The sequence below is a fragment of the Aspergillus pseudotamarii genome (assembly GCF_009193445.1).
Source record: "Aspergillus pseudotamarii strain CBS 117625 unplaced genomic scaffold BDV38scaffold_8, whole genome shotgun sequence".
Taxonomy (NCBI): Eukaryota; Fungi; Ascomycota; class Eurotiomycetes; order Eurotiales; family Aspergillaceae; genus Aspergillus; species Aspergillus pseudotamarii.
Genome location: NW_022475022.1, coordinates 199,399 through 217,846, shown reverse-complemented (window position 1 = coordinate 217,846; position 18,448 = coordinate 199,399). Strand labels below are relative to the sequence as shown.

Sequence of the window (18,448 nt, the reverse complement as noted above, 5' to 3'; positions counted from 1 at the left end):
AAATCGCCGACGGTGGATCAATGGGTCGGGTTTGCCACGGGTTGCAACATGTCCCTAATGAACTGAGCGATGTTTACCAGGACATCCTGCAGAATGTCATCAGGAGAGATTATCGTAGCCAGTCGTTTCTTCTTTTTCAATGGGTCTGCCATGCTGGGCGATCACCCTCGATGACGGAGATGCGATATATTTTTGCTGCAACGGACGCTGCACAAAAGCCGTATTCCATCCAATGCCAAGGGACAAGCGACTTCACTGAAACCGACGACGCGGTGAAAAGGCGGATCTGTGACTTATCTGGCGGGTTGGCCGAAGTTGTGAATGTGTCCAAGGTTGGTGGGAAGGAAACCGTGCGAGTTATCCACCGATCGGTAACTGAATTCCTGCGCGCACGAGGATTAGGTTATCAAAATGCGCTCGAGGAGGACATCATCTATAGCTATCAGGTGTCATCCGACGGCTTATGTCTGAATTATCTGGTTATAAAGTATGTGAAAAGTGTCGTAATTGCTATTCTTTTAACGATGATATCCTCAACGTTCCCGACAAGGCTAGCTTCAGGCCAGGGATATCTGGGAAACAGTTATGGATTGACAATTTCGCAATGTCATGGCCTTCGAGTTGGTGTACATATGTTACCTATATGTGCATACAAACTTGCTCGCGCGAAAAAATAGTCTAGGCTTGTCTATAGATAACAAGTGATGCATTTGCGAGGGCATATAGACAGATAGCTATGATATATATGCTTTTTAAAACGTTATCATAAGGCTGATCAGATTCATGTCTACCGTGGCGAGTATAACACGCGCAATTCAACTGGAGCAAATAATAAGACTCTAGATGTGATAGAAGTATTGTGTCTTTTCTGTAGTCTAACATATTCCTGGCCAGCTGAATCGAAACTCTAATTTCAATAGTTGTCTCCACTTTGTCGGCAGATTGGAATGTACAGAGTACTCTGTATGTACTTTGCCTACAGGATGCGTGTTTCATACTCTCAGGTTAAGAGTGTCGGCGTCCCACGAACAGTGCATGATTGGCCAGGGAAGTGCAAGATTCAATTGGCACATATGGTCAACCTTCACGCTAAAAGGAACGAGATCAGTGGAACTGGTACCCATCATGTCCACGACTTAGACATATCCAAAGTAAATCCCTAGCGCGGCAGAAAGCGCAGATCGGCAGTGGGGACGAACAGTTCAGCTCGCTTTTTGCCCTTCCTTTTTAGGTCTAGATAATCAACTTTTCAGCTCAGCCCAGGTGTAGAAAATTAATTCAAAAAAGGCCCCTTGTCGCGTAACAGCGTACAGAAGAATAATCTTTTTGCTCAACCACGGAGTATAAGCTGGACAGAGTCTTCTATTGAGTTTACAAGATAGACTGGCTCAATGTCGCGTCTCGCATATCCTGTGAATGCTGCCAAGATATGGCTTCGCTCGACTAAAGTACGCGTAGTGTCAACGCTCACAGGGCTGCCATTTCGGCAGCTCGGGCTATTGGGTGAGTGTCGGTGCAACACAGTGACCATATTTTGTCTACTAATCAGTTTCTCTAGCAATATGTCACTTTGCTGAGGCGGGTATGTATTGCTCCGGAAAATAGTTCCGAATATGTGACCAACGACGCGTCGGGTTGAACTGACGTTCTATCAACATAGTCGTACTCACCTCCATCGTCCCGTATATGGTACGCTAGCTCAGCTTATATCTCGTTTGAAGTCATCTGCGCTTCACAAAGATTAGACTAATCACTTCTCATGCAGCCCGCCATGCTCGAACATGCCGGTGTACCAAAGAACGATGTGCCTAAGTGGGTTGGCTTCACAACGACGATAACCGCTAGCTGTGCCGGCTTAATGGGCGTGATATGGGGTATGGCTTCTGATTCCATGGGTCGGAAACATGTCATCCTGCTTGAACTGAACCTCATGTTGGTATTTATCCTACTGTTCGGCTTCTCACAGCACCTCGCCCTCCTGGTGATGTTCCGGGCCTTGCTGGGTCTCGTGAGTGGTAGCGTCGGGATTATGCGCACCATGATCGCAGAGATGGTCCCTGAGAAGCTATTACAGCCATATGCATTCAGCATCCTGCCAACAGTCGAGACAATTGGGTCGGGGTTCGGTCCCGCCCTAGGAGGATTGTTGGCCCAGCCAGCAGAGCATTATCCTGGCATTTTCGGCAAGATTGGCCTCCTTAAGATGTTTCCCTTCGCCTTGTCTAGTATCGCTTCCAGCTGCGTTGTAGCTGTCGCTATTACTCTGGCATCTTCTTCCCTTCGTGTACGATTTATCTTTCCTTGAGGAAGCTCCGATTGCTCTAACAGTTTGTATAGGAAACGCAACCTGGGCGGAAGGACTCTCCTGATGACTCTGGATTGATGATCGGAAAGATTCTGAGTAGCGTGTGGGCGCTGCGTAAGAGAAAGGCCGATATCCGACCGGAGGTCGTTGATGAGACAACAGCTCTGCTCGGTGACACAATAGAAGATGTAGAAGAGGTTTTGGAGCAGAGAGCAGCTGCTCTCGCGAGCCGTTGGAAAAGTGTTATCTCTCCACAGCCTCTACTCCTAGTGCTGATATCAGGTGTGATGAGCATGCATACTGTGGCTTTCGACTCACTGTTCCCGGTACTCTTGCATCTTCCTAAGCAACAATTGAAGGGGAATCCAGATGTGCACCTGCCATTCAAATTCAGCAGCGGACTCGGGCTAGGTAAGCTAAACACATCTGACGCTATTACACTTTTACTAATGACCGTTTGATGCTATTTAGAAGCAAATGAGATGGGGCTCTTCTACTCGATAGTCGGCGTATTCAGCATGGTAGTCCAGCTCGTCATCTTCCCATGGGCGGCCAGAAAGTATGGAATCCTCCGATGTCTGAAACTGGCTTCTATCGTTTTCCCCATTCTGTACCTTGTGGTCCCATTTGTCCCTCTTCTCCCGCAGCCCCTGTCCAGTGTGGCAGTATGTGCACTGTTGATTTCGAAGATGACGGGGTCAGCCTTTGTTTTCACGTCCTGCACAATTCTAATCAGTGAGGTAGCGGGAGCCATTGGCATGTTAGCCACGGTGAACGGAATCGCTACCAGTATTATCGCTTTTGGACAAGCTCTTGGACCGGGAGTTATGGGGCCTGCGTTCTCACTTGGTGTGAAAATCGGCTACACGATTATGCCTTGGTGGTTGCTGGCTGGATTCGCGTTTCTGAGTTCGATTCCAATAGCGTGGATTACGGAAATGGATATCCAACTGCCCCAGGAGGATTTCCTTCCTAGTGAAGAAGAGCAGCACACTGGTGATGGCGAGGATTATATGGGAAGCCGTGGCAGACAGCCTTTTCCGGCTTAGTGCATCTTTTGGGATAGAAATCTACGGCATCTGCTATACACATCTTGAAGCGCCGTTTGCATGTTTAGTGGACTCGTTTCATCTTGACCTGAAAATTCGCTGGAACACTAGGCTTCTATTTACTGCAACCAAAATGCCATCAGTTTCTGGGGACTTTCAAAGAGCGTACATTTTTGATTATTTTTTAGCCATTACTTTCAAACCGTGACTCCTTCCAGTATTAACTAAGAAACAAGACCATCTCCAAGCTCATCTCCTTAACCCCCACTGGACCAGTGAGACAGAAACAGGACACTCATTCACGCCTACCAAAACATGTCAAGCTTGTTGGCCACCGAGCCATCATCTTCCTCGCTCCTACAGCAAGTGTGGCATTCCTTTTATGTCGTGTTAACAAATGTATGGGAGCCCGGCATTGGTTAGAACTTAGATATTACTCACCCCGAATTTCTTGGCATGCTGTAGTCCTAGAGTTAGCAGTATTCCAAAGAGTAATAAGATGTCCGATGCGCTTACCCATCCCTCGGGACAATGTGGTTTCTCTCCAAAGCAGGCCCTCCAGCAAAGTTCGGTGCTTTGGACCTCCATAAGACGTGGCACGGCGTTGACACCAGTCAGGAGGGCGGTGGTTGCGGTAAGGATGGTGGAGAACTTCATTTCGCAGAGTTACTTTAATTTTAAGTAAGAAAAGGAATCTGATTTGTTGTTGTTCAAGTTGACGCGATGTGTCTGAAGAATGGTGCAATTTCGAGAGATAATGGCGCTCTATTTATCTTTGATTTGGGTGATTCTAGACCTTTGTTTAGTTCAAGTTGTTTTCTTCTATACATGTCGACATCGTGACGTTCATAAAGGATAATGTACGGTTTTGGTAACACCCTTATGCTATTCGGGCAGGATATGATTCAATTGCTCCGTTCGTGATTGTAGGGCATTCCATTTTGGTGAACGTACTTCACTAACTTCCATGATGTGTGCGGGTAATGTATCCATTTTCAAGGTTATCTTTCAATGTAACCTAACTGGTCCAACAAGGGAACCAACGACAATCTTGCGGTTAAGCTTTCCGACAATAACCTGATTCGACTAGACTAGTAGTGAAAGGTTCCAATTGCCCAGGTCATTGTGGTGTAATAAGGTTCTCGCCGGGCTGTCACAAACCTCTGTTGACTGGTTGACATAAAGTTAATAGATATATTGGCTGAAAACGTCGGTGACAGCATCAAAAATCTGATTTCATGACGTCAACCATGTCTATTTGATATAGCTTCCGTTTGCAGCTGTCGTAACCTCTCTAGGCAGACCCTGTATCTCGCTTTACGAGTTTCTGTGATGTTCCTTGATGTAGTCAGCTATCGTAGGTTCTGAATACTAGGGATCAATCATTGGATGGAGATAAGTCACGGCAGGTTGAAATGACTTTCAGATCCAGCACAGCTAGCATTAGCATGAGGCCTTACTATTGATATTGAAGTAAATGCAGTAGGCATAATGACACCATTTTTAAATAGTTTATACCGGTATATGACGGGCGATCGGGAGCGCTCTTCCGTACCAAGGTAGTGGTTATGACTGGAAGCCAAGAGAGCGGGGGCTCATCACGGTCCGATGGCAGTCCCGCTCACGGAAGGTTCCAACCCATGCCAATGCGGTAGATCGAAGAGTAGCCTCTTAAATTCATGAGCAAAGTAGGCTTGACCCTTCAGTGGACCTGTCGGGCTGGCAAATATGTATTGGAGGCCATAGTCCTCCTGTGAGCCTTACGACTTGTAAATATATACAGAATCAATGTATAATATAGGGAACCCTCACGGAAGTGGTAGGTAGGAAATTCATATATACATACGCCCTCAAACCGAACTTGTTTTATCGCGTGGCAAGCTTTGTGCGTGGGGTTTCGGGGGTTGCTCTGGGCCTACTCAGAAGCTTCCCTAGTGACAACCCTAACATATTGATCTGGTAGGAACACTGTTTTAACTACGATGGAGTCGTGGGCCATTTATGTGGTCTTGCCCAATCGGTAAAAAGCTCCACATTTCAGCTCCAGCGCTCAGCATCTTCATCAATGGAATACATACTCCACCTGGACAGTTTACGGCTGACTCGCCACAAACCTACCCTCCGTGAGGCATGGACAAAAGTTAAATGGGGTTAATATCTGCCCCTGACATGAATTGGTCCGACATGGTAGACTATTTCCCAATATCCTGCGTCTGCGAGTCGGCAAAAGAAGGTACTCATACTCTGTCTGGTCCAACATTGATATTCAGAATTAGAATCATTCCTGGACTTCGCTTAGCCCAAATGCTCTTGGGAACTACCCACATGCAGTCGTTGCCGGCGCCTGCGATCAGAAATCGAGAGAGCACGACAACGGTGTCCGATCGGCTCGACCCGGATACCCATGCAGAAATCTTCCACACTATTCAAACCGCGGCGCTTGCGACCACAAATCCAGTTGAGCAACCGATGGCGATCCTCTTGGGCGGTCAACCGGGCGCCGGAAAATCGCGTTTGGCCAGAGATGCAATGAATGATCTCGGCGGCAATGCTGTGAATGTTGATGCTGACGAGCTGCGGCAATTTCACCCACGCTATATCGATATGATGCGCGAAAATGACCTCACGGCGAGCGATCGAATCCATGCCGACGCAGGCCCTTGGGCTCTAGCGCTCACGCGCGCTGCCATAACTGCGCGCCGGAATCTTGTCATTGACGGCACAATGCGAAACGCGGACGATTTAGTCGCACTTTGCCGCAGTTTCCGTGAGGCTGGTTATCACATCGAGGCTCGAGTCATGGCCGTCAGCAGGCTTGTCAGTCTTCTGAGTATACACGAACGCTACAAGCACCAGCGCCAGGTCATGGGGTTCGGTCGCTGGGTAAGCTGCAGCCACCATGATGCCGCTTTTGCGGGCGTACCACTCACTGTAGAGAGGCTTGAGGCGTATAGGTTGGTTGACCGGATGGCGATCTACGCGCGTGACAGCGATGCGCCTGTGTACGAAAATCGACTCGAGCACGGCATATGGCAACAACCACCAGCAGGCCGGACCCACCTTGACGCCGAGCGCATGCAACTGGAAGAGAATAGCGCCGGCTTAAGGAGGTTGACCGGGGGCACATCGGACTATGCCGCAAAGCGGGATTGAAGACGTCCTCTCCTCCTTGCGTACCATAATTGAGAGATGTAGCACGTCCGGTCGCTTATTGCAGATCTTCGCCCACTTACCGACAAAACTAATGCGCTCACGCTGGGACCAGGCGAATGGGCTATAGCCTCCCAGATGAGGTTATCGAAACCTTCCTATAATCCGTCCTGAACAAACCGTTCACTCCACTGTCTTATACACGTTACCTCCTCCAGCATCCAAAGGCAACATCTAGGCTCAGTGAGACAGGCTAAGGCTTATTCAACATTGGACATCTCGCGTTCACTCACGCGTTTTTTTTGTGTGAACACCTTGAGCTTGCAAGCAGCCTGCTGGGCGGAAACCGCATTCGCCCACTTTGGTCTTGGCGGCACGCTCTTGAACAAGCGTGTGAGGACATTGCTGGGACGATTAGCAGCCAGCCGAGTGTTGGCCTGTCGGGACTAGGGCGAGAGGATAGCGGCGTACCGATTCTTCGACAACGACGAGGTGGGTATGGTTCTCTTATCATGTTATTTGTGTCGTAAGTATGAGGGACTTGGTCGTTTGAGTAAGTCGGATTATAAAGATGACCAGCGGACCCTGTTACTCTGTTATGGTGGGATACTTGCGAGGATCAATCGCAAAGGCAAACCAGGAATCTTCATGATACTGTATCCTGATTAGTTAACGGTAGAGACCCGGTGTTAAAACTATTAGTAGCTTATCAAGTAGGCCAACGTAGAAAAATTGCACTGGTAGGTCAGTCGTTATAAAATTTATCCTCAGTTATCAAGGAGATACAATTATATTACATCCGGTGAAGAATCAACTAAAAGAAACTGTTATAGCGCGAGTATATAAAACACGCTACCCACAATCTAATGTCCTTGCAACGTCGTCAGAAAGACAATCTCAAGTAAAGAGGATTCTACAAGGCTGACTGAATTCATTGGCAGTTCGTCGAGAATCTCTCGTGAGCTTACTTCCGAACCTGGGACCCCAGCCATCAAAAGTACTTACCACGAGATCGCGGATGACAGTGCGATATTGACTAAGCTTGAAGAGGCAAGGTGCGACGGTCCACTCCATGCCTAGTTAAGCTTCCCAATAAAGTATAGCGAACACGGGACCTCCAAGCTTATTTGTCGGATTCTCCGTAAGCGTTGAACGTCACATCGTATTGGAGGAGGATTGCAGAGTCGACAGGCGGGGTCAAAAGACCTCGTTGAACAAGACTTTGAAAATTGCCGACATTTCTGGTATTGGCTTGGGTTCACCCTTGATTGGAAGACTGTCGCGTGGCCATGACCAGATGGAGGTTAGAGGTTAGGGTTGTATCCCCGGGAGATTGGGATTGTCGTGATGGCTGGATCCCTCGGTGGAGAAAGAATGCTGGAGGCGCCAATGATCGACCCTGGCCCCCACCCTCCATCTTTGATCGGGTTGACTCGCTTTGGCAATGGATCGTCATTAAGTATTACGAGAAAAAAAATAAAAAAGAAACCAGGAAAGTGTCCCCTGGCTGCAGAAAACATGACTCAAACGGTCGGGAAGTCGGAGCACTTTCAAGACAGTCGTTCGATTCATCCACCATCTTGTTTTGTCCGGTTTGATCCTGAGATGTCGTGGGTGAAGGTACTTTATAAACGAGCGGAGATTTCTCCATAAAATATTCAGTTAACGGTTGCAGCGGTCGAAAGGCTCCATCTGCGACTATACCGTCAACGTGATGATTGCAAGACCCAGGGCAGCTTAGTCGCGGTTCGTTGGCAATTCGTGAACGGGTTGGTCCATCTGGCTTTCTAGCTCATATTGTCTTTTCGGAGCTTCCAGTTCAGTCGGGGGTTTGAGGGGGGGTTGAGGACTGCTGGTCACTAGGATGGCCCCTTCTCCAGGGGGCGGTTGCTGAGATCGCTTTCGGCCACGGATAACAAAGTACCAAAGAAGCGCAACGATCAATGCAACGCCTGCAACACCACCAACAACCCCTCCTGCAATGGCTCCGGCATGATTACTAGAGGAGGAGCTGTTTGATGACTCGGAGGATGACGTGGTGGTTGTTGCGGCGGGTGTCAAGCTTGTTGATGTAGATCCGGTAGAGGTTGACGTGGTTGCGGCAGCCGTTGAAGAAGTCGACTCGAAACCTACGGATCGAAAATTCCCGGTCAGAATGGAAGCTCAAATTGATTCATATAGCAGAAGGTCACCACTGACTCTGAGTCTTGGTAACTAAGATTGTTTCCCCGCGGGCGGTGGGTGCTTCGTCGGAACAGCCCACAGCATTGTTGGGGTTATCCGTCCAGAACCCTGTTTGCCCAGGCAAACAGCAGAAGTAGCCCGTGTGATTATACATTATCCCAGTCTCATTGGCGCAGTGCGGAGTCGCTTTCAGTGGTGCCGTACAGTCGGATTCCGTCGGACAGCAAACATTGTTTTGGATTGATTGGGTAGCCCCGGGGCAAACCGAATCGCCTGGGCAGCAGGCATAGAAGTTCCCCCATGTTTTACCACAGCTGGTTTCACTGGCAAGGCAGGTGCCATTTCTGCGAAGAGGAAACCCGTACGGTGGATCGTAAGAAACCATATTGTGAGATCCCAGGAATTGACGGATATCCGCGCGCGCGATGTAGAAGAGGAGGGAAAGAGGATCAAATGGGTGACAGCTCGTAATAAAAAGAGGGAGAGGCCTGAGCGAGATTCAAGCCTCCACGCTATGATGGAGCTAAAGTCTTAGCTTCCAGGGGGCCGAAAAAAAAAAAAAAAACCGGGGACTGACTCCACTTAATTCGCAAAGGTGGCAGGACGACGGATGAATGTTATTGCTGCGGACGCGCCTCTACTAGTAGGTTGGTGTTCTAATTGTTGGATATTTCGACCGAGAAGATACTGGTAAGCGCATTATTGTTCTGTAATCGAATAAGACTTGGACGTACCTTGCGAAGTGGTCAGATACTCAGCCGAAGAATAGGTGTGCTGTGAGCAATTTCGCAATAAGCAAACAACTTTGTAGCAGGTCTTAAGAGATCATTTCTTGTTATTATCGTCCGATGAATATAAATTCTGGAGCTTGGATGAACAACCGTCTATGCGTCGTTCGTAACTTGTCTAGTAGAATACCCGGGGCTAAGGCTACATGAATTGTGAGTAGTTCTTGGAACATACTTTGAAAGTGGTAGTGGTGAATATTAGCCACTTTGCATCCTACTCACTCCCATCATCGTTTCTCTATACAAATTTGTATTGAATTTCGAACATATGACGATAGACAGGTCGCCTCCAGTTTCAATTCAAACCCAAACAGTGGAGTATCTTGTCAATGCCAGTAAGCCTCTTGTATTCAATTCAAGTTCTGTATAAATTCAATACCATGACCGTAGAAATTCCCTTATAACTGTTTTAAGTGCAGTTGTCAAGGAATCACCTCTATCTAGTAAATCCTTTAATCATACTCTTTTCTTCTCTCCAAAACACTCCCTACTATGGCCAGAAGCAAGACCAAACGCGGTGGAAATGGTCATCTCTTTGGTGAGGCAGTCATCCTATACATTAGGCGAGGAAAGCCACTACGACGTGGAAAGACCTATGGCAAAATGATAATGCACACATACTCGACTGGCAGAGGGCGGCTTTTGAGGGGTTCGGCATCTACACAGAAAAGGGCACAGAGATAATCGAGCAGTTGGTGAGTGACTCTGCCTTCCTAATCGACATCTCTCTAACAGTCGATATATGACTGGACTCCAAAGGCGTATGAGAAAACATACGAGTGTGCTCCGTGGAATGAAACCCTGGCTAGGACATGCCTTGGCACACTTCTTCACACAACTACCTTTATACCTACGGCCAAACGGCCAGAAACAGTCAGAGTTAATCTCCAGTCCAAGATATTGCTTATATGCACGACAAAGAAGAAGCGGGTACATACTCATGCAGATATACACTCTTTATGATGACCCGTCGAAAGATGTAAGCAATCTGCGTGTAATCGAGGCAAAAAAGACGTGATGAACTCAACTGTGGGCAGGCTGAGCTCCTTGCTTATGTGGGTGAGTCATATCTACCTCTAACCTCGCTATACACTGTTTGAATAACTGATAGTTAGCAATGGCCGTCAATGCTGTAAGTCTAGTTGTCAAAATAAGACGTACTGTTGGGGACGGAGAAAGCTCGGGACTGTTCGGTCTCATGACGGTTACACCTTCCATTTCTATCAGCTCTCCTATAAGATGAAGGTAAATGAAATCCATTTATTGGAGGCAATGGCGGTTGACTTCCGAGTGGTATCAAGAGCCTCCTCTCATATATCATCCTGGAGGCTTTTAGAATGACCACAGAGTCAAGAAAGAAGGTCCGCCAACCTTCTGACTTGTCAGTGTCCCCAGTGGGGTCGATGGAGGTCGATTAGTCTTTTCTTTAAACATTTCTCCTCTCTCCTTTTATTCCGAGAAGATTTCATTGTTTGCTACTCTTCTTTGCTCTTATATTGCAAATAGACCATCCTAATTGGAATTCATGCATCGAACCCTACGGTGGTTTTCAATCCCCAAATCTACCGTTTTAATAAAACCGGCAAATAAAACAAATCACGCGTTTGTCCTTTCGTCAAAAGATCCTCGCTTTCTCTGAGGAACAAATCCGTCTACTTGTGGATATAAGTATGGTAGTTTGCTCTGCAGTATGATGGTTAGCTATAGTGTCTCATTTCAATGTTATTTAACTATCATCTTCCCTCCCACAAGATCTTAAACTATCGTAAAATCTATCAAACGTGCTGAACTGTTCCATGACAATTTATATCCTGTTAAGGCTACAAGAGCAATTATCAATCAAGTCCAACTTCTATTTTCTCACAGTTAATCGAAGACACTGCGCCCACCATTACTATTCTTCATATTCCACCCCGGTTTATCTCTACTCTGGAACCTTTCTTTTCCAGATCTATAAAGACCCCAGACAGGTCGACATCACACAGAAGGCTACGAGCCGCCCAGTCAGGTTATTGAACCCTTTCTCCTTGCCCTATACCTTACAGACCCATTATTTATTATCAAAAGAGTTAATATCAAGACAGACTACAATATTATTCACATGTTTCTAATCTTCATCCAGTCGATATTGCATCATGGAAATCTTGAAGATTTACAAAATTAATTGAGCAGGAGCAGAGTGTTTCCTACAAAGTCGTTGTCCATCTGCACTCCTATGACCACAATTTCCAGTTCTGGGTCGACGGATAATATACTACAGAGCACCCTGGGCTAGGCCAGTAGGTCAGTATTCGCACATGAGACGGCCCCTCCATTCAACCTTTCTTTAAATCTGTTCATATGATTGGTATATAGTCTCTTGCAGGGAAGTGGTATTAGTACCACTTCCGGATCTATGGAAGAGGTAGCTGATCAAGTTTCCATACACATAATGTCGATTCCAAACTAAGAAACATCACAATTAGAAATCCCGTTGATTGAATAAGATCGAAATACACCAAAGGTTGGCGGCGCATTTTACAACAAACTCAACTCCCCGAATGCTCACGTAACCATTGAGCAATCTCAAAATGGCCTTCCCTTTCCGCATAATCCGCCGCCTGACGACGTATCGGCTCCAGATCTGCATCATCCCCATAGGCGTTCAAAAGCAATTGGACCATATCAAAATGACCACGCTCTGCAGCGCCGTCAATTGCTGTCCTGCCGTTCTTCGGTGCAGCTGGCGCGGAGACATCTGCTCCACGCTCAAGAAGCCGTACAGCCAGCTCAAACATTCCATTGATGGAAGCCGCCTGGAGCGCAGTAACCCCTCTATCCTCTGCTGGGAGGGCATTGATATCTGCCCCATGGTCTAGTAAAACATTGGCTATGTTGACATGAGTCCACTTGATTGCCTCCTGAAGAGGTGTTCCCCAAGATTCGTTTGAGTGCATGTTAACGGCGGCGCCACGGTTGATAAGAAAAGAGCAAGATTTGTCATAACCTCTGCAGGCTGTACGCTGAACAAGAGTGCTTCCATCCTTGGCGCGGGAGTCTAGAGATACTCCAGACTCTATGAGAAGCTCAATAGTCTCTACCAGAGTTTCTTTTTCACAACGAAAATGACCGTAACTGAGAGGCAGTGCATCCCATGCCTTCTGAGTTGCTTGGTGACGAAGCAACGGCGGGAGTGAGTTTACTTTCTCAAGTATTCGCTGACGGACGATAGTGTCAACTTCGATGGAGAGTACTAGAGCAACCTCAAGCGCGTTTTCCCATCCAGGATGTTTTTGCAAGTCGGGGACTTTTGCTAGAAGCAAGTCAATAACCCCCAAACTTGATCCTTGGTCTAATGCATGCATCAGTGCGCTTTGAGGGGGAGGCCCATCGAATATAGCAGGTGCAAGAACGTCGGCATCATGTTGCAGCAATAAATCTACCATCGTCTCGGATCTGTTCATGATAGCCCACCCCAGAGGGCTTAATAGCTGCTCTGGAGCATGTTCCTCACTTTCATCCAACATTGCTAGGCCAAACGGAGTGTTATTAACATTCGCACCATGGTCCAGAAGGAAATGCACCCCTTCGAGCCAATCTCGACTGGCCGCCCCTCCAAGAGGAGACAGGAAGCCATATACCCCGGTTGCGTTAATATCCGCGCCATGCTGCACTAGCAATTCGAGAAGTGGCAAAGATTCGTGCTCGATAGCAGCTAGAAGAGCGGTCTTACCTCCCTCGGCTGCCGGGGCATTAACCTCTGCTCCAAGGGTAATCAGCTCTTCTACAAGCCGTATGTCGCCGTGCGTGGCTGCTGCCTGGAGAGGTGTTAACCCTTGCACGGACGATGGACCTATGTTTAAATACGCCCCATCGGCGAGCAAAACCCCAGCCATCAGAGAGTGGCCATTCAAACAGGCGGCCTGCAATGCAGTCATGCCTTGTTTTGCTCCTGCTGGTGCATTTATCTGCACGCCAGCGTGCCGAAGCATCAACAGGATCTTCCAGTTTCCGCTTTCTGCTGCCCCTTGCATTGCAGTGCGGCCATTGCAAGTCGCAGGGGGGGCATTTAAATCAGCACCCCAGCTCCAGAATAGTCGAAACATTTCGAAATTTCCTAACCTTGCGGACATTTGCAAGGGCGTGTCACCTACATAAGGTGCAACTCGGGAGTCTGGAGCAACTCCTGTGGATAGCAAAAGCGTGATTATCTCCAAATTTTGGTTTAGAGCGGCGTATTGCAAGGCAGTGCACACCACTTGCTCGCTGCCATACTCAGGTTTAAATCTCCATGGGTCACTCCAGCTTGGCTTAGCTTGATACGAAAGACAACGTTTGAAATCAGGATGTGCGGAGACCGGGCAAGCCATCGCAGATGCTCCTTGTTGGAGCAGCACTTGAAGAAGACCCACATTGTTCATCTTTGCAGCAATTTGAACAGGGGTTAGAAGGGGGATAAGATCTGCGGTTGAATCGGAGGGTAGAATAGGGATCTCTTCACTACCGAAGTTCACAAAAAGCTGGATTTGCGGGACACAGGGAACGTTGATCTCTGCTCCATGTTGAATGAGGTATTTGGCCACCTCCAAGTGACCTTGAGAAGCTGCAGCTTGCAACGCTGTTCCATAATAGTGAGCAAGGTAAATATTGACTCGAGCTCCTCTATGTAGAAGCAGTTGCACAGCCCTGAGGCTACCATTGAGTGCTGCATCAATCAAAGGGAACCCGGCCTTTTCTCCTGTGATGAATCTTTCCGGATCGGCACCAAAGTCGAGCAATTTATGTAAACTCAGAAGCCACAAGTCCCAGTCACTTGGCCATGGCCGCCTACTGTTGACCTCAGGGCGTACCCCTGCCTTGCAAAGTAGCTCAACCACAGCCTCGTGCCCATCGTAAACCGCTTCGGAGAGGCACTCAGTCCAACGTTGACGTTGAGAGGGGTCATCAGTCTGCAGCCGAACCCCACACTGTAAAAGTTTGCCAACAAGAGATATATTTCCGGACACTAGAGCACTCCAGAAGACCTTTCTTGCGAAGGCCTTCATTAACGGGGAGCGAAGCCGACAGAGAATTACAAGAATATCAGCGCCACCTTTCTCCACGATCCAGCGGAAGGCCTCATTGAACTGGTATTGGTTGAGTAGATTGTTGGCCGACAAAAACGCAAAGCGTTGTACGAAGACCTTGACGATCGATATAGGGGACTTGTCCCGCAGCGCCCTTGCACTTTCAATCGAAAAATTTCCAATGTCCAGGACTTCAGGTGGAAGATACGCATTGAGGTCGTTATTGCCCTCAAAGCGGGAACCAAGAACCACATGCAGCTGTAGTAGATCGCCATCGGATTGAGGAACAAGCTGTCTCATGGAGGTCTCAAGAGAGGTGCCAGGGGTTGATGCGACGATACGCCTTCGGAGTACTCCTGAGACTAAGCATCTCGTCAGTTTTGGTTGATTTTGTCATTGTCTCAGAGTCAAGACCAGGAAGACCGTAGTGGAAATGAAAGGAATAGATAGCAAATGAGTGAGGGTATTAGGGGAAAGGGATAAAGAAGGAAGCCAAGGCTGGCCACCAAACACTTACCAAGGTTGTTTATCTCTTGGGCGCATTGATACCAAGGAAGGTCACGAAGAAGGACGTCACGAAACATACCCGGCGTACCAGTTGGCTCTGCCGGGGGGGTACAGACTATGATATAATCTGGGAGTATATCCTCCGAGCTGCACCAATCGCGTCCCAGAGGAACGTGTCGTGCGATTTCTTTTTCGATTTCTTGTCTCGTGTACTTGCGGCCACGGACATAAACATCGCTATCTTTCCCCATTTGGCTTCGTTTCCGCTTCCTGGATCCGATAATCGCCCAGTCGCTTCCGGGGTGATATTTCCCTACGCCCCAAAATTTCAGCTTTCCGGTATATTGGTTTTTACTAGAAGTAGCCGTGTGTCAGCGGCAGAATATGGGTTTATCGCAAGGCTCCGCCCGAAGCAAGTGGACTTTGTACCTCGCTTGAAAGCCATATTGCTCAACCATATATTTAATCGTTCGGTCGAGTGAATTCCCAGCATAAAAAGCGATAATCGCTTCTTTGTGTCGGTCCCATATCTCGTCCGGAATTCGGGGAGCTTTCTTTGGCATTGTAAATGGCAGTATAAAGACAGGTTAGAAAAGGGGAAGAAATGTTTTGTCCGAGAGTTGGCGCCTTATCACTACTAGTAGGTACTTGTAGGTACAGAAGTACGAAGTACTAAGAGATACCCTGGTTGGCTGGGGTGTCAGCTGCCGCCGAAACAGCAGATCTGATTCGACGAGACCCAAATTTGGTTTCCAGGGAGCACTGCCTCAGGAGACCGACGCTATCATTGGCTGACACCTAAATTTTAGACTACAGGTACCTTTCCAGAATCTGGTTTCTTTGGCTTTTATTGCATAATTCACTACTACTTCCAAATTCTGATTTTGGTTACAAAAGTACGGTTGAGGCCACAGACTACCACCACAATTTGGTCTCTACCAAGGGTTTTCCATTCGACATCCAGAATCTGGTTTGACCCCGGAAATATATAAGAATCCAAGAACATGAAGACACACAATTCTTCAAAAAAGCAGCGGAAATGCCTTGGTCGATAGACACATCAATATCGTTCATCACCCTTCTTCTCACTGGAATCTCGTCCCTTCTTGGGATATGGCAATTTGTCATCAATACTTACAGGGGGACTTTACCCCAAGGTCTGCCGTCCCAGTGATAATAACAACAACAGTAACTAATGGGCGTTGTAACAGGCGAAACTAGTCCCGAAGCCTCGATCGTAAGAGCGCAAGACCGACCGAACAATATCGATCCGGAAATTCTACTCGAGTCAGGGCTTCATAATGGAATGTATCGAACACAGTTCGTTGGCCAGGTTTGTGAAGTGACACCACTCAGGACTTCGAGCCAAGATTGACCGGCAGAAGATAGTCGTTGTAAATACCGGGACATTTGTGCGTTTATGACTGGAATGCGTTGGTTCCAGCTTCATTCTTAACATATATTCTGTTGTATACAGACCTGAGGTCGCTTTGAGAGAGATTAGGGCCGGTCTTGATATCTTGTTTTGACGGTCGGATTTGTGAAACCGAAATCCAGCCTTGCGAAGCATCGTATTAGGCGGGCCTCGATACAGTACTAGTATGGACTTCCTCTGGTCATGTGATAAATAGATCCATCTAGTTACAGTGTAGAATAGAAGAAGGTGTGCTCAGGTAGCTTAGGACCTCGTCTCTCTGCTGGTTAGAATGAGGCTCCGCTACAGATATGCCCTAGTTCTTCAGTGAATTCTTCCCGTCAAGTAGTCAATACAGTTGAGCAGAGCATCCAGCTCGTGGCGGACATGCATGGTGATCTCAGTGGTACAGATGTATCGGATAAATGATCCAGGACAGCCTTTTCCAGGTAGCGATATTCTCGCGTGGGTTTTGTGGCTATGTCATGCAACCAAGCGCACCAGTGTTGGAAGGGATGGATTCAATATCCAATCCAGCTAATTACGGCTAATCGCGCGGGGGGGAAATATTTACAGCTGGATGCTTAAACGACCACTTCAGATGAGGCAAATGTGCCTGCAAGAAGTTGGTCATCCTGTCTCAAATGACTCGCCCTAAACTCACCTGAAGCAGCCTCACCGCTAGATTCCCCAGCCACCTGACATATGGTCGCGTCTAAGCCACACGCCGGGAGATGACCACCAGTGAACTCCTCTTGGTGCCTATGTTTGGGGTAGAGGATATTATTTTTGCTGAGATGGGCTATTCTGAAAGTCGCCTTGCGGGGCGCAGTTACTTGATTGGACCATTCTCTGCAGGAGCGGAAAGCAGGTGAGGCACCCATATATATAACAGTAGTACGAGAAGGCTGTCTACCCTAGTAAAGTGTTCTGTCTGGAACCTTCCTTGCTCCATAGATGTACGGGGGTCAACCATCACAATACTCGATCCCTGTCTTCTCTCTTCCGAAATTAACCAACAGCCCATCGTTGTTTAGGATATCGTACAGTCATTTAAGATATATATCAGGTAACAAGTAGACTGTATACTCTATTGATGAAACATGTATTATTAGTTCTGGTTCCCTAAAGAAAAATCCTGGAGCTGTCTCTTATTTGGAAAAGATACTATAATTCTCCTTTTCAAATTAGAGAAATATCTGATATAGCTCTTCAGGGAGAAAGGGCAGCTGTTGAGATACTAAGTATATTAGCTTTTTTAGTATATGTGATTCGGATTAGAACACATATAGACATATATATGGAGATATTATCTTTATAACCAAATAATATTTGCTAAATATAAATATATTCTTATCTGGAGTCTACTAAGTGCTATAGATGATCGTAGAAATCAGTCATTATAGCCGAACACCAATGACGTCCAACTATAGCCCTATCTGTGTGTAGGTAGTGATCGCATCCAAACAATGTAGGCTTCATCAGTGCACGAATTAGTGTTGAAGGTGCACAGAAATTTAGAGTGATCGGGTTGGGGATTTGATAGGCAAACCCGCACACGCCCCAAACATTATTGGCGTTATCCCTCGCGGACGTCCATCCTTAATTGAAGGTGCTTTGCTGCTACGGAAAAACCGAAGATGGGAGCGAATCCTAGGAATCGCACATATGCTACACTTGGCAGCTTTGGCTACCTAACCATTAGTGAGTGATGAATCACATTTGATCGTATGATTAATCATTTGATGTTTCGAAGGGTTAATACTGTTAGCTACAAAGCGGAGGCAGACCTTGATAAATCAGAAATAGAGAAGAATGAGATTACTGGGCCTTGGGAATATTCTTGAAAATTTAGAATTGAAGATGATAGCCTTATGAATGACTGAGTGGCTACAGGCATAGATTTGAATTGTGGTCATCTTCATGTCCTGATGTACTTTGTATCGGCTAATATCAGACTCGTGTACCGAAGGCTTCATCGGAAGACCCCAGAGCCTAACGGGCCA

The 18,448-nt window shown here is 47.3% G+C and overlaps 5 protein-coding genes across 5 annotated transcripts; 2 read left to right on the top strand and 3 right to left on the bottom strand.

Moving 5' to 3' along the window:
- Positions 1-1,391: 1,391 nt before the first annotated feature.
- BDV38DRAFT_279182 (major facilitator superfamily domain-containing protein) lies at positions 1,392-3,354 on the top strand (the record flags this gene model as incomplete). Its single annotated transcript, XM_032058945.1, has 6 exons — positions 1,392-1,503; positions 1,559-1,582; positions 1,661-1,689; positions 1,766-2,284; positions 2,338-2,716; positions 2,777-3,354. 6 exons carry the CDS (start codon positions 1,392-1,394, stop codon positions 3,352-3,354), a joined length of 1,641 nt encoding a protein of 546 aa, XP_031917340.1.
- A 305-nt stretch (positions 3,355-3,659) lies between these two features.
- Positions 3,660-4,011, bottom strand: BDV38DRAFT_279181 (uncharacterized protein; the record flags this gene model as incomplete). Its single annotated transcript, XM_032058944.1, has 3 exons — positions 3,660-3,731; positions 3,796-3,813; positions 3,871-4,011. 3 exons carry the CDS (start codon positions 4,009-4,011, stop codon positions 3,660-3,662), a joined length of 231 nt encoding a protein of 76 aa, XP_031917339.1.
- Positions 4,012-5,658: 1,647 nt separating this feature from the next.
- On the top strand, positions 5,659-6,507 carry BDV38DRAFT_279180 (zeta toxin family protein; the record flags this gene model as incomplete). Its single annotated transcript, XM_032058943.1, has 1 exon — positions 5,659-6,507. The coding sequence occupies one exon, from the start codon at positions 5,659-5,661 to the stop codon at positions 6,505-6,507; it is 849 nt and encodes a 282-aa protein (XP_031917338.1).
- A 1,734-nt stretch (positions 6,508-8,241) lies between these two features.
- BDV38DRAFT_279179 (uncharacterized protein) lies at positions 8,242-9,073 on the bottom strand (the record flags this gene model as incomplete). The annotated part of the gene is made up of 2 exons (XM_032058942.1): positions 8,242-8,633; positions 8,704-9,073. 2 exons carry the CDS (start codon positions 9,071-9,073, stop codon positions 8,242-8,244), a joined length of 762 nt encoding a protein of 253 aa, XP_031917337.1.
- A 2,777-nt stretch (positions 9,074-11,850) lies between these two features.
- Positions 11,851-15,473, bottom strand: BDV38DRAFT_296801 (ankyrin repeat domain-containing protein; the record flags this gene model as incomplete). The annotated part of the gene is made up of 3 exons (XM_032063003.1): positions 11,851-14,883; positions 15,039-15,341; positions 15,458-15,473. 3 exons carry the CDS (start codon positions 15,471-15,473, stop codon positions 12,005-12,007), a joined length of 3,198 nt encoding a protein of 1,065 aa, XP_031917336.1. The 3' UTR covers positions 11,851-12,004.
- Positions 15,474-18,448: the final 2,975 nt, after the last annotated feature.